Genomic DNA, 23,775 nt, shown 5'->3' on the forward strand with positions numbered 1-23,775 from the left:
TTAGAAAGAGCAACAGGGCAGGGCAGAGGGAGAGGGAGAGAATCTCAAGCAGGCTCCACGCCCAGTGAGTAGCCCGAGGAGGGGCTTGATCCCACAACGCTCAGATTGTGACCTAAGCCAAAATCAGGAGTCAGACGCTTAACCAACTGAGCCACCCAGGTGCTCCAAAAAGAATTACTTTAATAAGAAAAAAAAGTTACTTAATTTAACTGGAAACAGTTTGTTTAAACAAAGTAACAGCTTTTTTGTGGAGGTTCAGGAGTTCACTTTTCAATTAGAGATCATGGCATATTGTAAATATATGAAAGATTATCTAAATTTGCTCTTAGACTTCATTTCCCAGATGAACAGTAGCATTTATCCTGGTTCTTGTTTTGAATACTGAGTCTTGTTTTATCTGTAATACATGCATAAATTTATGCAAACATAAAATGAAAAGGAGGAATTAGAGTAGCAGCATAATTTTGCTCTCAGTGAATGCTTTAAGCTTCTTGGAGGAACCCAGTGCCTTAAGTTTAAATTTACAGCGTAGACCTTACTCTCTTAACATTATGCTGAAAAGAAGCAAGGAATTAAATCTTTTCACTAATTTAATATTTTACATTTTATAAAACTGATAAAGAATTACTCTCCTGCCAGTGCAGGTACTTTGATCATAGGGAAGTAGTCCAGGATGTAAAAGATAGCTTCTACTATTTGTGAAAATGTCAGGAAACTTGGAGAATACCTTAGAGACACTTGATTGACAATGTAGGTACTCAGTTAATGGGGAGGGGTGTTAAGTAATTACATATATATTACTGTTTTAGGTAAAGTTTCAAAAGTATTCACTTGAAATTTTAACTTCTGTAAATAAAAGACTTTAGGAGACATGCTTTTCCATGTAACCTTTTTTCCTCCCCGTTACTTTCCTCCATTTTCTTCTCATGTTTTAATAGACTGATTTCAGATATGTAAGAAATGTTTTTGGATTCTGCTAGAGATGACCTAATTTTTACTAATTGCTATGCATTCAAAGTTTTATTTACTCAGAATGGCAGCATTACTGTCATTATTCTTAGGTAGTTATAATAAGTAGTTTTATACAAAGCTGCTATTCAAAATAATATATTGGTACTAGTTTGTAAGTTGTTTTTGTTAAAATTGACCTCATTCCAGGAAAAAAATTGAATACTAATGTAGAAGGTGAAGTTTATTACCTGTGAGTCCCTATATTTGCTTATTGACTTGCTAAAAAAAAAAAAACACAAACGCAATATCAGTTTTAAAGAACACCTTAAATATCTTCCTTCAGAGCAGTTATCAGATTCCTAAAAGATGTAGCCACTATTTTATACTTTCATTTTCTAACACCTCAGAATGAAGATTACTCTCAACTCTCTGAATTCAATTTATTTTAATTAAATTGCTTTAAATGTATTGCTTTATTTTTAGTTTTTTTCCCCCCTTAAATTTAACTGTCCCTATTGGTTGATTACCTTTTCCCTGCTCTTCATTTAAATCTCTTCTCCCCCCAAATTCCCTATTATTTTGAGCTGGGACTATGACCTGAAAGCTTTAGGCTTAAGGCTATGTGAATCGACTTGGTGCTTTTTATTTTCCATGTATTATGCACCACTAAAAAGAATGTAACACATGTAGCAGCTTATTTTGTTTTTGAAGGAGGAATTGAAGAGCTTTTGAGTAAAAACGTGAAAAGAAGCTAGTGCTCATTGCCTACGTGGCTTTTTAAAAAGGCTCTTAAGAAACATTCCATTGTGGATTCCAAGTCCTCTTTAAATTTGCCACCGACAGTAACTGCTGCAGAGCCATGTGATCATCTTGGCAGTAGCCTGGCCTTGTAGTGATTTCATTACTGTGGTTTCCTCAAGCTCTTTGCACACATTGATTAATATTTTTCTTACAGTTATCGCTGTGATGATTTTGTGGTTAATGACACCAAGCTGGGACTGGTACAGAAAGTCAGAGAACACTTACAGAACTTGGAAAAGTAAGTAATAGGCCTTGGGAAAGGAAGGGTATAGAATAGGGTTGAGGGATCTTTGCACATTCTTGGGTGGGAGTTTTGTTAATGAGTTCCATAACTTCGTCATGTTTTTAGTGTGATTGAAATGTTAATAAAGTAAACTTTGGATATCTGAAACTTTGCCCATGGTTAATGGTCATAGCTTAGCATTTATTTCATTTAATATTTATCATAAATCATAGCCAAGAATCCAAGAGCCTTTTTAAAAAAAATTTTTTTTTTTTTATATTGCCTACCAGTTTATAAGCTCTGGTCAGTTGATTTGCCAGGGAAATTTTGGAGGTGTAAGGAAAGGGAATGAAATGATAGAAAATTATTATGGATTACTTCTGATACTAGAAAATCCTCGCCAGGCCTGTTTTATGACATTTTCTCAGAAGCACTAAAATTTATGCATTATTTTTAAGGGAAATTAGGTTTTATTATATTGTCCACTTTGCATCTATAGAATAGCACAGCATTCTAGTTTCTTCTTTTCCTCTTTTGTTAGGGGTTGTATGTGTGACTTGAAATTACAATAGATTGTAAAATGCCTTGTATCATAAAGAAATTAATGTACTTATATTAATAGAATTTTTTTGCTATAGCCAGATAGGTTATTCAGATAAAACTCACTAAACCCAGAGTTGAAGCAGTAAAACAGAAATCCAAATAGTGATGCCTTTGAAGCTGCAGTGGATAGAGGCATGACCCTGGAATGACTGCTGACTCCAGTGAAATTTGTGTAAATCATGCCTGATTGTCAGGTGCCATCTAATTTATTTTGACAGTTGACGTTAAAAACTATTGTGAGAACATACCAAAAGGAGGAGTCCCTTAGCAAACTTTAAGGCAACAGAATGTTTTTAAAATCCTATATTGAGAGGAAACAGCCTAAGTGCTTTGAATAAAACAGTATATCGTTTTCATTAACCAAAGTCTTTATGCATGTCTTGTTGACTAAATAGATTATAAACCTGATAAGGAAAGAAGGATGGATTTCTTTAAAATCTATACTCGTTAAAACACTTCTTCGAATTAAAGTACTTTTTGGCTTGTTATATTTTGGCTCCTCTCTTTTTCATAGTGCTTCTTTCCTGGTAATCTGAAATAGAGCAGCAGAAGCCCTATTAGAGGCACTACCATGTCAGTCCCAAATAAATGTATCAGAACTAAGTCAAAAGGAAAAGAGGACATTCAAGAATGAGCATGCATTTATGCAGTTATCAAATCTTTTATTTCCACTGACCACTTCATCACGTAAAATATGTCAGAGTTCCTTGTCTACACTTCTGTTGGGTCCCACTGAAAAGTCTTCCTTGCAGTCCTCCTAGGTTGAAAAACATTTGTTGGGTTTATTTTTCTTCACATGTGGCCTTTAGTCTGTAGTGGAAACCACAGTTTCAAAACCGTGAATGTGTTTGTGTTTTATATATCTTTAGACTATTCTGCATATCCTGTAGAAGTGCACTGTACAAAAGAACTTTTTGAAGTGAAGAAAGTGTTGTATACTCTGCACTGTCCTATATGGTAGCCCCTAGTCTTATGCGTAGCACTTGAAAAGTGGCTAGCATGACCAAAGAACTGAATTTTTAATTTTATGTAAGTTGAGGTAATTTAAGTTTATATAAGTAAATGGCTACCATATTAGACACTGTGGATCTGGTGAATTCTGCCATTTTGAGAATTGCTGAGGGTAAAATTTAATAACTTGTATTTTAAAAAGCTGAATGCTTTGTTTATGTAGGTTAAAACTAAAAGTTAACTGTTAGGCTTATTGCTAATTAGCAATAATTTGTGTGTGTGTGTGTGTGTGTGTGTGTGTGTAGTGCTTGTGATTGAACCTCTTTACTTACAGAATTGTGAAGGAGTAACTTGACACTGTGATATATGGAATTGATCTCTTTTTACCTTATAGTCACTGATACTCTTAGAGGGATATACCTACAGTTCGGAGGTGTTGCCTAAGAAGATTTTTAGTTTTCAACTAACTGTCACTAGATCTGATGCTCCAAAGATACTAGAGTTCATGTGGAAATTAAATAATCCTGCATTTAGTTTGTACTACCCTGGTACATTTTAGAAGATGGAAAAGAATAGGCAGACTTTAAAAGTCTGTGTTGTTCAAGTGTGGGCTTTAGTCTATAGTGGAAACTATAGTTTTAACAGTATTAACAGTAAAAAATGATGATTTTTACTTCTTTTAGACTAGTCTCCTGACATAATTATTTTAAAATGATCCTCTGAAAGAATTACTTTCTGATAAAATTTAAGCTATATAACTCTTTCATCAAGAAATTTTTGAAAAATTTTAATTCAGAATATCCATGTAATTAGAATTTTTTCAGAATATCCCTTGTAGCATAGCTGAATCAAATTAATTTATATGTATCTGTGTGCCTATAATGATTTTCCAGAAATTCAGATTATATCATAATCTGTTATGACAAATGAGCAAAACAGGATATCTGTATCAAAATTAAGAAAAAAGAAGCTTGGTACTTGAGACTTAATGTTAAATCTCCGAATACGTATCAGACAAGGGTTTTCCTTTTGATGTGAGGAATGGGGCTTCTCAGTTTTGAAGCCTCACAGTCGATTAGGCAGGTAGTGGTAGTAGAGAGAGATTGTCTCACAGACTACACCTACCTGGCCAGCTTTTCTGGGAAGTGCCTAGTGGTAGATGCTTGCAACCCACCTTGCTAGAGGAGTAGTGGGGATTGCCAAGGAAAGTAGAACTTCTTACTTCAAATACTTGTGGGCCACAGTGGGCCTAACAGGTCACTTCCTGGCCTTCCTAGGCGCCAGGCAGGACTCTATACCCCAGACACTTAGAACAGTGATGTTTAATTTTTAACCTGCTTTCTAATATGTTTGTGTTAATGTCTTTTTGACTATCTGTTTGTGTTTTAATAGCTCAGCTTTTACAGCTGACAGGCATAGGAAAAGAAAACTTTTGGAAAACTCATCACTAAACAGCAAGTTATTAAAAGTAAATGTAAGTAATTAAATATATACAAATGTAAAAATTGGTTGCGATCCAACTCTAACATTGATGTTGCTCCTTATACACTTTCATAAATGTATGCCTTGGATTTGGGATATTTTACAAAATGTTTGCCACTTGTACTAATGATTCTTGATGTGACTGAATATCCCAGTGAGTCCATCTGTCAGTGCCTTCCTTCCATTAGGATTACTCCCGTGCCCCTCGGCCTTAGCAAGTGTTAAAGCCTAGTCATGTATCTTATTACTCTGTTTCTAAGGACCCCAAAGATCTTTGCTTTCTTCTGTTAAAGGTTCTAAGTGCAAATTCTATGGGTCTGAGGTTTTATAAATTTTATTTCTTAGGACTTCATTAATACAATTTCACCATGAAAGAATATGCTTCCTCATTCGGATAACTATCTGTTACCAATGTATGACCCGTTAATAAATTAATAAAATTTAGAGATCACTAAATACTTTTAAATACATCAGTAATTTTGCCCTGCATCTGCCTTTCTGCTGTCATGCTAGTTAGGTTTAGACATGCACTTAATTAAAGTGTTGGGATTTTGTGAAAGAAAGAGCTAAAGTACCCTGGCCATCTGAGTTATGGGCAGAGATGCTTCAGGTTAGATTGGTAGATCTGCTTCACAGGGGTAGTATTCAGATGTTAAGGTGCATTTGTAGAGCTAATAAAAAAAAATCAAGTCTTGGTCTTTAAAGGAAATTCAGGTAGTTTTAAAAAGTTGATACCCCATTGCTAAGAATGCATGTATTGGTCATCTATGCATGGCATAGAGTCAAAGGTTTGGGGATGAATATTTCAGGTGTGTATATTTTTTCAATTTGTAGTATTTTTCTCTCTCTTTTAAAAAAATTAACATATAATGTATTATTTGCCCCAGGGGTACAGGCCTGTGAATCATCAGGCTTACACACTTGACAGCACTCACCATAGCACATACCATCCCCAATGTCCATAATCCATTTGTAGTATTTTAAATAAAATCTCATGAAAACATTGTCTTAAACTTCATCTCTTTTAAGGCTCTTCCTGGTTTTCGAATTGTATACTCCAAGGATTTCATTAATGTTGATTTCCTCATAAGCTTCCATGAGGTACTCCCATGTAGGACAATCCCTGGATCAGAAACAGGCTTCTAAAAATATCTGGACTTCTAAAAATATCTGGACACTTATATATAAAGTAGAATGAGAGTTTGAAATATTAATTGGACAAAAAGGGACCAATTCCAAATTGGCTTGATGCTAGAGTTTCAAATATAGGTCTAAGCTTTGATGTCTGAAACACCCTTCTCTTGGTATTACTGATGGCCTTTTCTTGTCCCATTTTGCAGGGAAGCACTGCTGCCATCTGTGCCACAGGACTCCGAAATCTGGGGAACACATGTTTCATGAACGCCATCCTTCAGTCACTCAGGTACTGTTAACACCAGAGCTTAAGATGCTGGTATTAGCTTCTAGTGAAATGGTTAGGAGGAAAGGCTCTGGCTTCACATTCTGTCTCTGCCACTAACTCCAGTCAGTTCCCTGTGCCTTAGTTTCCTTATTGGTAAAATTGGGGATAGTAGTTCTGCCTTATAGGAAGATTAAATAATTTATAAAGGGTTTAGAACAGTGCCCAGCAGTAAATAATTGTTAGTTGTTACTATTTATCTCCTGTTGCTTCTTGAATAAACTAGAGCAGAGATCAAACTTTTTCATTAAAAGGGCCAAGTCTCCACTAAAGAGACTAAAAGAGTGGCTAAATACTTACCACTGAAGGTAAGTATTTGGCCACCCACAGTCTGTCTCCTATCTTTTCCTCCTCCCCTACCTTTTAAAAGAACTCTAAAAATGTAAGAGCTCAGTGGCCCAGGACCAGATATGGCCTGTGGACTATAGTATACAGACCCCTGGACTGCAGGGGTTCAAAGAATTTAAATCTGATCATTAGTTGTCTTAAATATGATCATAAGCTCAGATGTTTAGAAGATCTTTAAAATGTAATATAAGTAGTAAAACTAAAATACCCCAACAAGGCTGACCTCAGTTATATAGAAGAAATTATTTTGAAAGTCATGTACTTGGTCATGTATTTTAATGTGGCATCAAAGGCCAGAATAAATTCTCTTCCCAAGGCCACCTTGCAAATAAGGAGCAGAAGTCATACTTGATCCCTCCTTGAAGGTACTATCTCTTGATTTATCTAGTCTTGTTCAAATAAGAAATTCAAGTCACTACTGAATTCCCTTATCACTCTGTTCTTTGTATCTAAACAGTATGGTTGGTTTCATGGTTTATTTTTATTTGAGGAAATTATTGAATACCTGGAAACAGGCATTATTTATTTATTTAAGTTATCTCTACACCCAGTGTGGGGCTTGAACTCACAACCTTCAGATTAAGAGTCATATGCTTTTCCAACGGAGCCAGTTGGGTGTCCAAAGAATTCAGGATTTTTTGAACAAATTTTGCTTTAAGCTCTTTGTTCATTTCTACAAAGTCATCTGTTAATACTGTTTTCTTAGAGTAAATGAGGAAACTCAAAGCAATTTCTTGAGAAATTGAAATATCTCAAAAAATTCACATGTCGGTTTTATAGAAGTTTCTTTACAGTCCTAGTAAAATCTCTTATTTTTTTTCTTCTCTTTTTTTTTTCTTAATAATTTTCTTCCCTTCCTTTTAAAATAGTAACATTGAGCAGTTTTGCTGTTATTTCAAAGAACTGCCCGCTGTGGAGTTAAGGAATGGGAAAACAGCAGGAAGGCGAACATACCACACCAGGAGCCAAGGGGATAACAATGTGTGAGTTCTAAGAATATATCCTTTCTGGCTTTGAGCTACAAAACAAGTGACTCTTACTGGTGATTTCCATTGCATTCTGTGAGTTAATAGGCATAGCATTTTAAAACACTCTTCTTCTAAAACCTGGGTTTAACTGTCTAGCTGATGATCTTAATAGTTGTTGCAATTCTTTTATTTCTATTTACCTAAGAGGAGGATAAATTTAGCTCTCTACATATTAAGTCTTTGTGGATTTGAGCTCTAACATTGACATCTGGATATGAAACACAGTTTTAGATGTAGATCAGCATGAATATCATTAGTCTTTGTGAATTGACACTTGTCTTATACTGTTAGATAAATCTGTATTGGATAATAAAATTAATTTGTAGTCATCAAATTAATTGTGGGGCAATGCAGCCAATTTAGTTGATATGGAGAGGGAAAAATTGACAGTTGATTATTGAGAATGAATATGTATGCAAATTCATTGCAGCTGTGCTCCATTTGATGTTCAGAAGATCTATATTATGATTGTAATGGGCAGATTTTTTTTCATATCTTAACATTACTGAAGTAAGGCTCTGATTTATAATTTGTGGTTTTTTTTTTTTTTTTTTTTATAGAGTGCACACATGGGGTACCTGGGTGGCTCAGTGGGTTAAGCCTCTGCCTTCGGGGCGCCTGGGTGGCTCAGTGGGTTAAGCCGCTGCCTTCGGCTCAGGTCAGGATCTCAGGGTCCTGGGATCGAGTCCCGCATCGGGCTCTCTGCTCAGCAGGGAGCCTGCTTCCCTCTCTGTCTGCCTCTCTGTCTACTTGTGATTTCTCTCTGTCAAATAAATAAATAAAATCTTAAAAAAAAAAAAAAAAAGCCTCTGCCTTCGGCTCAGGTCATGCATGGTCTCAGTGTCCTGGGATCAAGCCCTGCATTGGGCTTTCTGTTCAGCAGGGAGCCTGCTTCCCCCTCTCCCTCTGCCTGCCTCTCTGCCTACATGTGATCTCTCTCTCTGTCAAATAAATAAATAAAATCTTTAAAAAAAGAGAGAGAGCACACATATACACATGCTGGGGTGGGGAGGGGCAGAGGGAAAGAGAGGATCCTAAGTAGGCTTTAGGCCCAGCACAGAGCCCAACATGGGGCTCAATTTCATGACCCTGAGATTATGACCTGAGCTGAAACCAAGAGTCAGATGCTTAACTGACTGAGCCACCCAAGTGCCCCTAATTTGTATGTATTTTCATGTAATGTTCTTTCTTCCTGCCCATTCCTGCTCCCATTCACCCCATCCCCACACATCTGAAAAGCCATTTTACAATCTGACATTGTTCTGCCTAAGTGACTGAGGGAGACTAGGATAGAACATGTCAGAATAGTGTGCATTATGGATAGAGCCAAAGCACCAGGGAACTTTAAAGCCAGACACTGAAGTAGGGATGGAATCCTACCACGACAGTTGATATCTTAAGAGCTTGCTTTAGTAGCAGCATATAGGATGAACTGGAAAATGCCTGCTTTCAAGAAGACTTCACACTTCAGAGTAGTTGGGTTGGAGGAGATGGCAGTGAAATAAGGAAGAAAAAAATGCATTTTCACAAAAGTTAAGAGGAGAATTAGTAGTACTTGATGCATTAGTGTTATTTAGGGTTTAGTTACAAACTGTAGAAATTGGCTCTGGCCATTGTAGGCAGAAAAAGAGCTTAATGAAGGTCTGTTGGTAAGCTATTACTGGATGGGTGGAAAATCAGGTCTGGAATCCAGACATCCAGGACCATCACCGCAATCATCCCGTGGAACTCTATCCCATAAGGATATCACTGCTTCTGCAACATCATTGTCCCATAACAACACACTGCCCAGTGTGTGACACCAAAGTTCCTATTACCAGCACTGTTGGAGTTGGATGCTGGGTGAATGCTGCTGTTACTGCTGCCCCTGCACTCCATATGATCTTTGTCACCAGTAAGGATTTGGCACTGCCCCAGCTTTGTATCACTAACTTCAGCTTCAAATGGGCAGAATTCCATCTTCAAATGGGCTATCCATCTGAGTCTTGGCTGCAGGAAGTTGTGAACTTTCATAATGGGAGGCAGTCTCTTACCAAGACTTTAAGGTGAGGAATTCCTCAAATATAGAGTGTCCAGGAAGTAAAAAATGTGATTTGTATCTCAGGGACATATTGAATGACAGAGGTCGAGCAAGAAGTTACTGAGATTCTCTGAGATATCAATCAGATATCCATGCGTATGGTTGTTGTATTGACAGATACAGATATTAAAGTTGTTTGGACATGTTTCAGTTTAACTAGTTATTGGAAGTGTTTCATTCTAGCTACATGCATAGAAAAACAAAATTAATAGTGACTTAAACATTCATTTTTTTTATATATATATTTTTTTCCCCAATTTATTTATTTTCAGAAAAACAGTATTCATTATTTTTTCACCACACCCAGTGGCTCCATGCAAGCTGTGCCCTCTATAATACCCACCACCTGGTACCCCAACCTCCCACCCCCCCGCCACTTCAAACCCCTCAGACTGTTTTTCAGAGTCCATAGTCTCTCATGGTTCACCTCCCCTTCCAATTTACCCAAATTCCCTACTACTCTCTAACGCCCCTTGTCCTCCATGCTATTGGTTATGCTCCACAAATGAGTGAAACCATATGATAATTGACTCTCTCTGCTTGACTGATTTCACTCAGCATAATCTCTTCCAGTCCCGTCCATGTTGCTACAAAAGTTGGATATTCTTCCTTTCTGATGGAGGCATAATACTCCATAGTGTATATGGACCACATCTTCCTTATCCATTCATCCGTTGAAGGTCTGATAGCCATTTGTATTTCTTCTCCAATCAAGAAATACAAATGGCTATCAGACACATGAAAAAATGCTCATCATCATTAGCCCTCAGGGAGATTCAAATTAAAACCACATTGAGATATCACCTTACACCAGTTAGAATGGCCAAAATTAACAAAACAGGAAACAACATGTGTTGGAGAGGATGTGGAGAAAGGGGAACCCTCTTACACTGTTGGTGGGAATGCAAGTTGGTGCAGCCTCTTTGGAGAACAGTGTGGAGATTCCTCAAGAAATTAAAAATAGAGCTTCCCTACGACCCTGCAATTGCACTCCTGGGTATTTACCCCAAAGATACAGATGTCGTGAAAAGAAGGGCCATCTGTACCCCAATGTTTATAGCAGCAATGGCCACAGTCGCCAAACTATGGAAAGAACCAAGATGCCCTTCAACAGATGAATGGATAAACATTCATTGTTTATTTTCTCATGTAAAAGCTAGAGATTATCTATCTAGGGCTGTTTGCCACAATCATCAGGCTCCTTCTAGTTTTCTATTCCACCAACCCTAGTGTAGGGCGCCTATACACATAGTTCAGGGTGGTGCTGGAGTACCACTATTTCGTCCTTCCAGCTAGGACTACTCTTTCTCTTTAAGGAATTTCTCAGAAGTTGAACACACTCAGAGTTTTTTATTCCAGGAGTTCTTGTGCCAAGCAAAAATTGGAAGTTCTGTTCCTAGAAGAGAAGAGGAGAGAATGGGTATTGTAGGATAGTAGAGAAGAGTATAGAGAGCAACTTTAGTGCACATTGAGTTTGAAGTGACGAGAGGACATCCAGGAGAAAATTCCTCTTGGAAACTGGAGAAACCTGATGAAAAGTGGGCATGAGAAAACCTAGCTTTCAGATTTGGATTTGGAGTCCTGGTGTGGAGTTCAGTGTTGAAGCTTTGTGGCCAGATGAACGGTCTCAGGCAGAGATGAACAGATGGTCACACACTGAGGTCTGGGAAGTGTTCCTTATGAGGGGCAAGATGGAAAACTGCAGGAAAAGGAGAAAGAGATTCTGTTTTAACTTTTTAAAAAATGTACGTTTTAAAGTAATTTGGTTTGTAACTTCTCTATTGCTGTATTGTTTAAGTATGGCATTACTTAGGACAAAGTTCACCATATGGTTAAAAACTAGTTTTGTCTGTAATTACTGCAGTTTATGTGGGGTTTTGAGAAGCTCTTACTAAACTGTCAGAATTAGTTTAGGAGAAACCAAACTCTTTATGTTTTCATTTTTTATTATGAATTGTAGAAAATTGGACATTATGCATTGAAACAGTAGCCTCTGACTAATGCCAGGGGTTTCGTCCCTTCCTCTTTTCCAGGTCTTTGGTGGAAGAGTTTAGAAAGACACTTTGTGCTTTATGGCAAGGTAGCCAGACTGCATTTAGCCCAGAGTCCTTATTTTATGTTGTTTGGAAGATTATGCCAAATTTTAGGTAAGTATTACTTAACGAAAGATACTTAAAACATTAATATTAGTCTTTTTTTGGTTCCTGGAACAATTTCCTATGAAGTTGGTGGTACTCTAACTAATAAAGACTGGTTTTATTTTGTTTTGTTTTATTTTATTTTATTTTTTTAAATATGTTTAGAGCCCTGGGTGGGGTGGGGGAGGAGGATTTGGAAGAGGGGCAGAGAGAGAATCTTTAGCAGGTTCCATGCCCAGTGCAGAGCCTGATCCCATGACCCTAAGATCATGACTTTAGCTGAAATCAAGAGTCGGACGCTTAACCAACTCAGTCACCCAGATGCCCCTTTTGTTTTGTTTTTAAAAGAATAACAGCAGTTGGATCATTTGACTAGACAAATGTGTGTGTTTAAATAATATATAGACATTACAAATGTCTAACAAACGGTGGGATATTTTGTCGTTCTAAAAACGAAGACTTTGTAAATAACTTATGTGCCCTTGTAAATAATTTAGGAAAACATGCTGGATAAAATTCCATTAACTCTTTCAAAATCTTAGGAAGATTCATTACCACCATACACCATCTTATTTCAACTAAAAAAAAATCCATTTGTAATCTGCAGAAATCTGTGGTCTTAAATTCACTGTTCTGGGTTGGGTTTTGAAGTCAAGTCCATTGGGATTCAGTTTGCAAAAGGTAGCTGGGCCACATCCCAATGTGGCTGTAAGAGTCATGTATTTTCCTTGGTCTCTCTCTAGCATCACTTGAGGAGGGAAACAGCCTTGCTGTCAGAGGACTCTGCCTCTTCTCCTAGGTTAGTCCTCTCGGTAGGGATGCAGGTAACAGCAGATTTGAGGCACTGCAGGTGTTTGACAATAGCCTTTGCCACCGTCTGCTGATTTTGTCCTTCTCAAGCAGGTCTGTGCTCTTGCTAGTCAGGAGTTTGGCACCTAGTGTATATCGCTTTCCTTCTGAAAAAAATAAAAATAAAAACAAAAACACCCAGCATGCTGTTATGTAGTAAGACTTAGTAGTTTATCTTCCTCTATTGCCTAATAGTGGTTTAGATATATTAGTAGTATAGAAGAGTGTTTAAAAGATAATAACCTCAAAGAGCTGGCATTTGTTGCCTTACTCCAGAAGTCTAGCCTTGAGGATCTGAAATGATTGCCTGTTGTTACCCCTGGTCTTTGTTTTGAAGAAAACTTCTTTTATATATTGTGACATTTAAATCTCCTCTCAGAAGAGACTAATTTTGTAAGAATTTTGAAGTTTCTCGACTCCAAAATAGGAAAGGAGGAAATGACTGCTAAGTTACCACTAACCAGGTTTGGACTTAATATAACATTTCTAATAAAGTCTCCCAGTTAGACTCTTGATAGGGACATAGTCTTTGTGTTTTATTATTATATAAAATTGGTTTCTATTTAGTGAATGCCTAAGCACTTTAGGCCTCTTATATCTAATCTTCAGTACAACAAACAAACAAACAAACAAAAAACCCACAAAATTCCGGTCAAGAAAGGAAGTTTTAGCTCCATTTTTTTAAATTAATTTTTTTATAAACATATAATGTATTATTAGCCCCAGGGTTACAGGTTTGTGAATCGCCAGGTTTACACACTTCACAGCATTCACCATAGCACATGCCTTCCCCAGTGTCCATAACCCCACCCCCCTCTCCCTACCCCCCTCCCCCCGGCCACCCTCAGTTTATTTTGTGACATTAAGAGTCTCTTATGATGGGGCGCCTGGGTGGCTCAGTGGGTTAAGCTGCTGCCTTCGGCTCAGGTCATGATCTCAGGGTCCTGGGATCGAGCCCCGCATCGGGCTCTCTGCTCAGCAGGGAGCCTGCTTCCTCCTCTCTCTCTCTGCCTGCCTCTCTGCCTACTTGTGATTTCTCTCTGTCAAATAAATAAATGAAATCTTAAAAAAAAAAAAAGAGTCTCTTATGTTGGTCTCCCTCCCGAGCCCATCTTGTTTTATTTATTTTTTTCCTACCCCCCAAACCCCTGACGTTGCTTCTCCACTTCCTCATATCAGAGAGATCATATGATAGTTGTCTTTTTCTCTGATTGACTTATTTCACTCAGCATAATGATACCCTCTAGTTCCATCCATGTTGTCGCAAATGGTAAGATTTCATTTCTTTTGATGGCTGCATAGTATTCCATTGTATATGGAATCTTCTTTATCCATTTATCCATTAATCTGCTGATGGACATCTAGGTTCTTTCCATAATTTGGCTATTGTGGACATTGCTGCTATAAACATTCGGGTGCATGTGCCCCTTCGAATCACTACGTTTGTATCTTTAGGGTAAGTACCCAGTAGTGCAATTGCTGGGTCGTAAGGTATTAGTTCCATTTTAAAAAAGACAAAACTGAGACAGAGCAGGAAGAACTTGTTCAATCTTACACATCTAGTAGGTGTTAGCGTTAGAGTTAAAACTCAAGTCTTTGTGGAATTGGTAAAGGTTAGATGTGTCAGCAGTCATTTGTCTACATGTCTGAGTGAAGCCTACCAACTAACTTCATACTGTTCTGCTTGGTTCCCATGGTGACTCAGGTCCTTTATTCTTAAGTGAGAGTTTAGAAATTGTATGAAACTTTTATTCAGTAAAATTCTGCTTTTCCTCAAAATCTTCCCACATCTCTGCCTTTTATATAAAGTATCTATAGCCCAGCTATGAGCATGATTTAATTTTTCGTTGCTTGATTTTGCACATTCTGTATCCTTAGCAATGAAAGGAAAAGACTCTTGGAGAAGATGACCAAGTTGAGTTTGTGCAGTGATTCCTAATTCACATGAACTCTTAGATTCCTTAGTGACTGATGGGAGTAGAATGCCTATGTATTCTTAGCAGGGCTTTTTCAGTTTTACAGTAATTGAAGTCATTCCCCATTTTCTTGTAATTGATGAATAATTTGCTCTTGGTTAGATCAAGCTTTATCCTTGATATAATTTCAAGATCTAAAGTGTAAGGTCACTGCACAATCCCCAGGGGCAAGGCCAGGAGATGTGGGGCTTTCTTCCAAAACTGTTGTTCTTATTAAGGATGCAGGGTAAAGTTCTGTAACATGGCCTGTGTGGAAGTGCCAGGAATCTTGAACTACGTTTCTGTTATATTTATGATCATAAAATAAAATTTTAAGAGAGGTTAGGAAGTTCATTTTTCTTGATTAACCTATGATAAGTTCTAGGGAGTTTGATCCCTTGGAATGATCTATGAGGACTCTGAAATACATACATGCATGTGAAAGTAGGAACAACTTTTATCCATTAAATAATGAAAAAATAGGGGGCGCCTGGGTGGCTCAGTGGGTTAAAGCCTCTGCCTTCGGCTCCGGTCATGATCCCAGGGTCCTGGGATCGAGCCCCACATCGGGCTCTCTGCTCAGCAAGGGAGCCTGCTTCCTCCTCTCTCTCTGCCTGTCTCTCTGCCTCCTTGTGATCTCTGTCAAATAAATAAATAAAATCTTTAAAAAAAATGAAAAAAATATATATACTGTAAGTGTAAACAACAGCTTTGGATATAGAAACAACCAAAACTATTTTTTCTTTCTTCCTACTCAAACCAAAAGCCAGTTGCCCAGTGGTAAACTTTTACCAAAGTTTGACCGTTCCAACATACATATCTACTTACCACACTTCTTATGGCATCCTAGTACGCCCTGATTTTCCTGTCTCTTTCCTTTTCAGAAAAGTAACTTAAAGTTTATGGTGGTTTTTTTTTTAAAGATGTTATTTATTTGAGAGAGAGAGCATGCACTAGCAAGCAGAGGGGGAGGGGCAGAATGAGAGGGAGAGAATCTCAAGCAGACTATATGCTACACTCACTTAGAGCCCTTTGTGGGGCCTGATACCGGGGACCATGAGATCATGGCCTGAGCTGAAACCAACACTTGGACATTAACTGACCAAGCCACCTAGATCCCACTAAGTTTATGTTTTTTAAATAGGTAAAATACAGGTGGTTGAGAATTTCAAAAGGTAAAGAAAGGATATATAATGAAAGTTTTTTCTTTTACTTTATTACCCAGCCATTCATTTTGCTTTCTTTTTTTTTTAATTTTTTTAATATTTTATTTATTTATTTGACAGAGATCACAAGTAGGCAGAGAGGCAGGCAGAGAGAGAGAGAGAGAGAGAGGGAAGCAGGCTCCCCGCTGAGCAGAGAGCCCGATGCGGGACTCGATCCCAGGACCCCAAGATCATGACCTGAGCCGAAGGTAGCAGCTCAATCCACTGAGCCATCCAGGCGCCCCTCATTTTACTTTCTAGGAGCAGCTATATGTACTAGATTTTTGTGTATACTTTTGTTGATATTCTATGTGTGTTTGTGTGTGAGTGTATAATCTTTAACATAAATGGTAACATATTCATGCTTTTTTTCTAACTTAGAGGTAATTCATGCTGGTATCTAAATAACTTCTCCTTTCATTTTATGGCTGCACAATGTTATACTTTATAGTTGTATCGTAATTTATGTATAGTCCCTTACCAGTGGTTATCTAGGTTGTTTCTTACCTTTTGCTGTTCCAGACAGTGCTGCAGTAGATGGTATTATACATGTAGATGCAAGGGTCTCAGCAGTTGCTGGATCAAAACATACTTGCTTTGGGGTTCCTGGTTGGATCAGTTGGTAGAGCATGAGACTCTTGATTTTAGGGTAGTGAGTTTGAGCCCCATGTTGGGCATAGAGATTACTTTAAAAAAATATTTGCTTTTAGTTTTTTTTTTTTTTTAAAGATTTATTTATTTATTTATTTATTTGACAGAGAGAGAGAGAGAGATCACAAGTAGACAGAGAGGGAGGCAGAGAGAATGAGAGAGGGAAGCAGGCTCTCCGCTGAGCAGAGAGCCCGATGCGGGACTCGATCCCAGAAACATGAGATCATGACCTGAGCCGAAGGCAGCGGCTTAACCCACTGAGCCACCCAGGCGCCCCTGCTTTTAGTTTTAATAGTCTTTTCTGCTAGACTTTTTTTTATTCTGTGCCTTCCTTAACATGATTTTATCTTTTTATCTCTGTATCTTTGTCATGTTTGTCCTATGGTATTTGCCCTGACCTCTGTCTCCTTCTTTAAGGTCCAGCTTAATGCTAACTGTCTAGGAAAATCTCTTGATAATTCAAATTGTGTCATGGTATTTATTCCCTTACTTCTCATATCATTTATATGCTATTTCTACTTTCACATAAACTTGCTTTAATATATTTGCCTTAACTTCCAAGGGAGTTTTCTTTAGTTTTGTACTTATCAGTTCTTGTTGTAATTAATGTTTAAAAACAATGGATGAATAAATTACTAAAAACTTTTTTCTATTAGCTATTCTGGTAGATCTTTGTGGACAACAAATGGGTCTCTGCATGTGAGATCTTAAAAATAATCTTTCCAGGTATACTGTTGATATTTTATAATTAAGCAGTATTCTGTCTAGGAATTTAGCTGTTGTATATTTTTTGTGTGTTTGTAAGCAAAAAGAGCTATTTTTATCATTTTCATTTTCTGGTGTTCTTGTCTTAGAGAAACTCAGCCATGATTGGTGTCACAAAATGTAGAATAGCAGCTAAATTTGATTGATTTGGGTTATATACAATTTGTACAAAACAACAACTCAGAATTCTTCTATGAATATTAAAGATTTTTCTTTCTTTCTTTTTTTTTTAAAGATTTTATTTATTTGACAGAGAGAGACACAGTGAGAGAGGGAACACATGCAGGGGGAGTGGTAAAGGGGAGAAGCAGGCTTCCTGCCAAGCAGGGAGCCCGATGTGGGGCTCGATCCCAGAACCCTGGGATCATGACCCAAGTCGAAGGCAGGCGCCCAATGACTGAGCCACTCAGGAGTCCCATATATTTTTTTCTTCTTAAAGATATTTAAAAATAAGAACAGAGGGACGCCTGGGTGGCTCAGTTGGTTGGACGACTGCCTTCGGCTCAGGGCGTGATCCTGGAGTCCCGGGATCGAGTCCCACATCAGGCTCCCAGCTCCCTGGGGAGTCTGCTTCGCTCTCTGACCTTCTCCTCGCTCATGCTCTCTCTCACTGTCTCTCTCTCTCAAATGAATAAATAAAAAAAAAAATCTTTAAAAATAAGAACAGAGCCTAAAATTACAGTGTACCCTAGGTATTTTAGAAGTTTATTCTAGAATGATAAAATTTTATTCTGTATAGGCATATCCTGTTTCTGATTGGTCCTTCCAACTTACATATTATGTACCGGTACTGCCAGAATGCAGAGAATAGTCAGTAATGCACAGGTGTATATGTCACAGTTAGGTGTGTTGGCATCATACAAGTACTTGTGCGTGTCTGAATTCTGTGGTATCTGTTTCATTATTTGGAATGTCTGCTTTTCACACTTAAGTAGAGGAACAAAGTAATGTTTTCTTTCATCATTCTTCATTGGGGCAGTTCTTTGTTAATAAGATTTGGGTAAATATAGCTTGTCGCCTTATGCCAAAAACTGTGAATAAACACCCTGTATTTCTTCTGCACATTGTGTTTCAGCAGTGTCCCTCTTTTTTGGCCCCTTCATTCAGAAGGGGTGCTTCGTGATCTTTTATATTTGCATTGTGCTTTCCAACCATTATTCATCACAGCATCTTTAGGACCCAGAGTTTCTCTAAGCATTAAGAAGGAGGTAATCTTTACCTAAGGTTGTAAACAAGTTAAGATAAGGAACAGTATTAACATTGGAGCCACTGTTATTTCTCTGTCTTCTTTTCTATCTTATTTCCAGTCTGTTGCAGAAATACCAGTTGGTTCTTTATAACTCCATTTCCTCACTGTTTCACCAGCACTTGTTTGGTGATATCACTGAGATAATTTGTATATAAAACATAAACATTGAACCTAAATATGAGGAGTGTTTCCTTCTATATGATTACTAAGAGAGACCTAAGTTAACTACCAACGAAATTTTGAAGCTCCGGATTGTATAATTGGGAAGTAATTGAAAAGATCATTGAAACTTGTTGAATTTAACTTACTTAATAGTATTTTTTTAAAAGATTTTCAGAGAAGTCAGTGAAGCTATTATTTGTTTAAAAATAGAGATGTATGGGCGCCTGGGTGGCTCAGTGGGTTAAGCCTCTGCCTTCGGCTCAGGTCATGATCTCAGGGTCCTGGGATCGAGTCCCACATCGGGCTCTCTGCTCAGCAGGGAGCCTGCTGCCTCCTCTCTCTCTGCCTGCCTCTCTGCCTGCTTGTGATCTCTTTCTGTCAAATAAATAAATAAAATCTTAAAAAAAAATAGAGATGTAAATGTCTGTTTAGATAGAGTTGGAAAAATTTATAGTCTTAGAAGAAGCTTACTTTGTGTGGCTTTTTTTTGGTAAAGATCACAAATTGAAACAAACTTCTTATACCCTTATAAAACAGCTGAGTGTTCCATGATTTCATGTATGTTAAAAAAATACATATTTCTAATGGTAAAGGAAACATTAGAAAGTAATGTGTTTTGATACAAGAAAAGAGAATCAAAAGAATCATGGTGTGGTTGGAAACATTCATGAATGTAATTAGGCAGTTTGATTTTTTGCGGATGTTGAACCAGCCTTGCAGCCCAGGAATAAATCCCTCTTGGTTATGGTGAATAATCCTTTCAATGTACTGTTGGATCCTATTAGCTAGTATTTTGGTGAGAATTTTTGCATCCATGTTCATCAGTGATATTGGTCTGTAATTCTCCTTTTTGATTGGGTCTTTGGTTTTGGGATCAAGATAATATTGGCCTCATAAAATGAGTTTGGAAGTTTTTCTTCCATTTCTCTTTTTTGGAACAGTTGCAGAAGAATTAGTATTAACTCTTCTTTAAATGTTTGGTAGAATTCCCCTGGGAAGCCATCTGGCCCTGGGCTCTAGTTTGCTGGGAGATTTTCGATTACTGTTTTAATTCTCTTGCGAGTCATGGGTCTGTTAAGGTTTTCTTTTTCTTCCTTTTTCAGTTTTGGTAGTTTATATGTATCTTGGAATGCATCCATTTCTTCGAGATTGTCTAGATTGTTGACATAGAGTTGTCCATAATATGTTCTTAAAATTTCTTTGGTGTTAGTTGTGATCTTTCCTCTATCATTCATTATTTTATTTAGTTGGGTCCTTTCTCTTTTCTTTTTAATAAGTCTGCCAGGGGTTTATCAGTCTTACTAATTCTTTCAAAGAACCAGCTCCCTAGTTTTGTTGATCTGTTCTACTGTTCTTTTGGTTTCTATTTAATTGATTTATAGGCAGATTGTTTTTTAAAAAGGGATGGTCATGTGTTTGCTGAAGTTCAAATCAGCATAACTACAAAGTACTGGTTTCATGATCCATTTTAGAAAAATGATTAGATACTAATTTATTTTGGTGAGAGAATGAAACCATTTTTATATGCGATAGAATTTCAAATATGACCTAAGATACCTAAGATGCCTTTTACCTTTGAGTCATAAAAAAATGGATGTTGTAATGAAAAAGTTTAAAGCACCTCTGTAGTTGTTTTATTTTTAAGTACCTCTTGTGGATATGTAAAGGAGCTAACAACTTTGAAAACTTTTGACTGAATTTTAACATTTTTTAAAAAAGGAGTCTTAGAAGAACTACTTAAACATATATTGAGACTCAGTTGTTAAATAGTTCAGAAAAAGTTATAGTGAAATGCTAAAGTGACTTCTGACTTAAGTTCCAGTGGTTAGGTAGATGCTTTTCATAATTTATGAATTCCATAAGAAATTTTAGGGAAAGGAGAGAAATGTATATGGAGGGAAACTTTGGTTGAAAGACACCTATGGAACCATTGCCTGGAAGAGTGGTGGAAGTTTTGACTCAAGACCAAGCCAGAAAAACTTGTGATTTGAGAGATAAAGGGAACTTTACATGTTGGCAGAATATAGGCATAAATATTTTCTATCTGTAGTTTTATAAAGTACTTTATGTATATCATTGCTTGAGTTATTTTATCTACATAAACCTCTGTAACTTTTAAGTGTACCAACTTCATCTTCTGTCAGCCTTCATTACTGTTCACTTGTCATGGTCTATATTAGTATAAGAATTCCATATTTGGGGGGACGCCTGGGTGGCTCAGTTGGTTGGACGACTGCCTTCGGCTCAGGGCGTGATCCTGGAGTCCCGGGATCGAGTCCCGCATCGGGCTCCCAGCTCCATGGGGAGTCTGCTTCGCTCTCTGACCTTCTCCTCGCTAGTGCTCTCTCTCACTGTCTCTCTCTCTCTCAACTAAATAAATAAAATCTTTAAAAAAAAAAGAATTCCATATTTGGGGCACCTGGGTGGTTTAGTCAGTTAAGTGTCTTGATTGCAGTTCAGGTCATGGTCTCAGAATCTTGAGAATGAGCCCCAAGTTGGGCTCTGCACTGGGCATGGAGCCTGCTTAAGAGTCTCTCTCCCTCTTCTCCTTCTCTCCTCCTCCCATGGTGCTCTCTCTCAAAAAAAAAAAAAAATCCATATCATTTCCTTTCTGAATTCAGTATAAGAAATAACCTAAGAATATGTTGCTGCTTTATTCAAGTTTTAGGCTAGAGCAGAAGTGTATATGAGTCAATGCATTTTTTAAAGTATTTATATGAAAAATGTCTTAAATCAGAGATTAGGATCCAAGTAGAGACTGTTTAGAAAGTTTTTCTTCCTTTCAGCCAGTGTTTAAAAATCAGTATCTTTCAGTTTAAAAAATAGTTTTAAATTCCTTATCTCTTATATTGGTGCTTTATAAGACCAAGGTTTCTGGTGAAGGAAAGATGTGACATTTTAACATTTGAGCATCTTCTGGAGAGGCCATGTGAGATAGCGGGAAAACCAGAGTCCATCCCATCTCTGTTACTCTCTTGTTGTAGGACTTAGGCACGTCACACACCCTTTCTCTTGCTCCTTAATTCTCTTTATCTGTAAAGTTAGTTCAATTGAGATTAGCTCTCATATTCTGTGTTTTCAGACTTCTTTTAGTAGACTTTTTCCTTGTAGAGAAATTTGAGAAATTTTCCTTGAGGAGAAGTAAACCCTGACACAAGTGGGGATGAACGGCGAGGGAGTCCACTGTGCTCTGAGTGTAGGGCTGTAGCCCTTTGTAGCACTTTGCCTTTCTGCATGTTTGGCTGGGCATGTGGAGCTTCCCCAGTGACAGCCTGCTTCTTTTTGCTTTAAGGGGCTATCAGCAACAGGATGCCCATGAATTCATGCGCTACCTTTTGGACCACCTGCACTTGGAACTCCAGGGCGGTTTCAATGGTGTTTCCCGCTCATCAATTCTACAGGAGAATTCTGCTCTATCTGCAAGTAACAAATGTTGCATGTAAGATGTAGTTTTCTTCTTCTTCTTCTTTTTTTTTTTTTTTAGGAGGACCTCACACGTTTCTGTTTGTGTTATTGTTTATTAGATTTATCATGGACGGTGGAGAGTTTCCCTGGACTTTGGTTGAAACTTTTGTGCACTTGAATTTTATAACCAAGTGGACTAGCACATAACTCCTGCTTCCAACCAGAGACCTCTTGTACTTACCTCTTGGTATAGTCCTGATAGTTTTTGGTACAGATCTTTTAAAAGGTTGAAAAAAAAAAAACCAACAGAAAACATTTTGTACAATTTAGCACTTGAAAATTCCCTGCCAAATATATAAAATGATACTTGGAAGACTTAATTTTCAGTACTAAAATAATTATATTTCTTCACTAGAAACAAAGGCTTAAAAATATTTTAAATGTGTATTTTCCTAAAATATATCTGTACTTTAGTGAAATTGAGGCATTTGTAAGTTCTCAGAATTTTTCTTGACTCTCACTAGGAAACAAAACAAACATTTTAGATTGCTTTCCTAGGTACTAATACCCCCAAAATATACATTGAGATGAGAAAGCTTATTTTGCTTGAGGTCAGGATGATTTACTGTTATTTCAGTCTAATTTTGTTTAATTGTAGTCTCCTTTTGTTCAAATTTTTTGAAAAGCTTTGTTTTGACCTGTGCAGGAAAGGGATTTACCAGACAAACTCCCCAAAGACAGAAAGAAAAGAGTAAGTAATATATAGGGATCACCGTATTGTATTGCCTTGCAGTTCATAAATCTGATTTAGTGTTCAGTTAGGGTCCTTTTAATGACAGAGCAGCCTCATAGCTCATCTGGTTGTATCAGAGAAGGGCAACTGTTTGAATTGCTATACCTTTCAAAATGTTTGGCTTTCTAGGTCCTGACAACTATGGTTCCAATCAGAATCCAGTATAAAAGGGGAGGGATCTGTGACCTGGTAGAATTGTTCTTGTTGCTAGCACCAAGTTAAAAGTAGTATTAAGTGAAAAATTCTGCTTTGTACTTTATGATGACCTTTTGTATACTGAGAATATTGAACCGGGCTCTATCAGGGATAGTCTGTGTGAGGTAAGAGGGTATATGTCTTTATTATTTTATTTGATGCCCAAGGCACCCTCATGGAGTCACATTGTGTAATAGTCCTAGGATGATTTTCCAGTAGCTAATGAGTTTTCAGTATTAACCCATGTCTGGTTATATTTTAAAGAGTAGTAATTTTAGGTTCCACTAATGAGATAGGAACAGAAAGAAAAAATTTTTCACTACAGGATCCAAGGATCATATTTGCTAAAACTACAAAAAAGATCTCCTATGCAATACCCATGTTTACTTGTGTAAACACAGCCAATGCTCCCAAAGGTGGGGATGGTAGTAATAAATGACAGATCTGTTCTTCATAATACATAGAAAATCATTGCAGTTAAT

At 37.4% G+C, this 23,775-nt stretch overlaps 1 protein-coding gene across 2 annotated transcripts in view; it reads left to right on the top strand.

The window, feature by feature from the left end:
- Window positions 1-23,775, top strand: part of USP3 (ubiquitin specific peptidase 3) — a 108,734-nt gene that overhangs the window by 50,333 nt on the left and 34,626 nt on the right. For both annotated transcript variants that reach the window (XM_044230736.1, XM_044230737.1), the window contains 6 exons: window positions 1,907-1,990; window positions 4,922-5,003; window positions 6,352-6,434; window positions 7,688-7,801; window positions 11,960-12,073; window positions 22,193-22,339. In XM_044230736.1, the coding sequence (XP_044086671.1) occupies window positions 1,907-1,990; window positions 4,922-5,003; window positions 6,352-6,434; window positions 7,688-7,801; window positions 11,960-12,073; window positions 22,193-22,339 (624 nt within the window). The remainder of the gene's footprint in view (window positions 1-1,906; window positions 1,991-4,921; window positions 5,004-6,351; window positions 6,435-7,687; window positions 7,802-11,959; window positions 12,074-22,192; window positions 22,340-23,775) is intronic.

This window comes from Neovison vison, chromosome 13, assembly GCF_020171115.1.
Source record: "Neovison vison isolate M4711 chromosome 13, ASM_NN_V1, whole genome shotgun sequence".
Lineage (NCBI taxonomy): Eukaryota > Metazoa > Chordata > Mammalia > Carnivora > Mustelidae > Neogale > Neogale vison.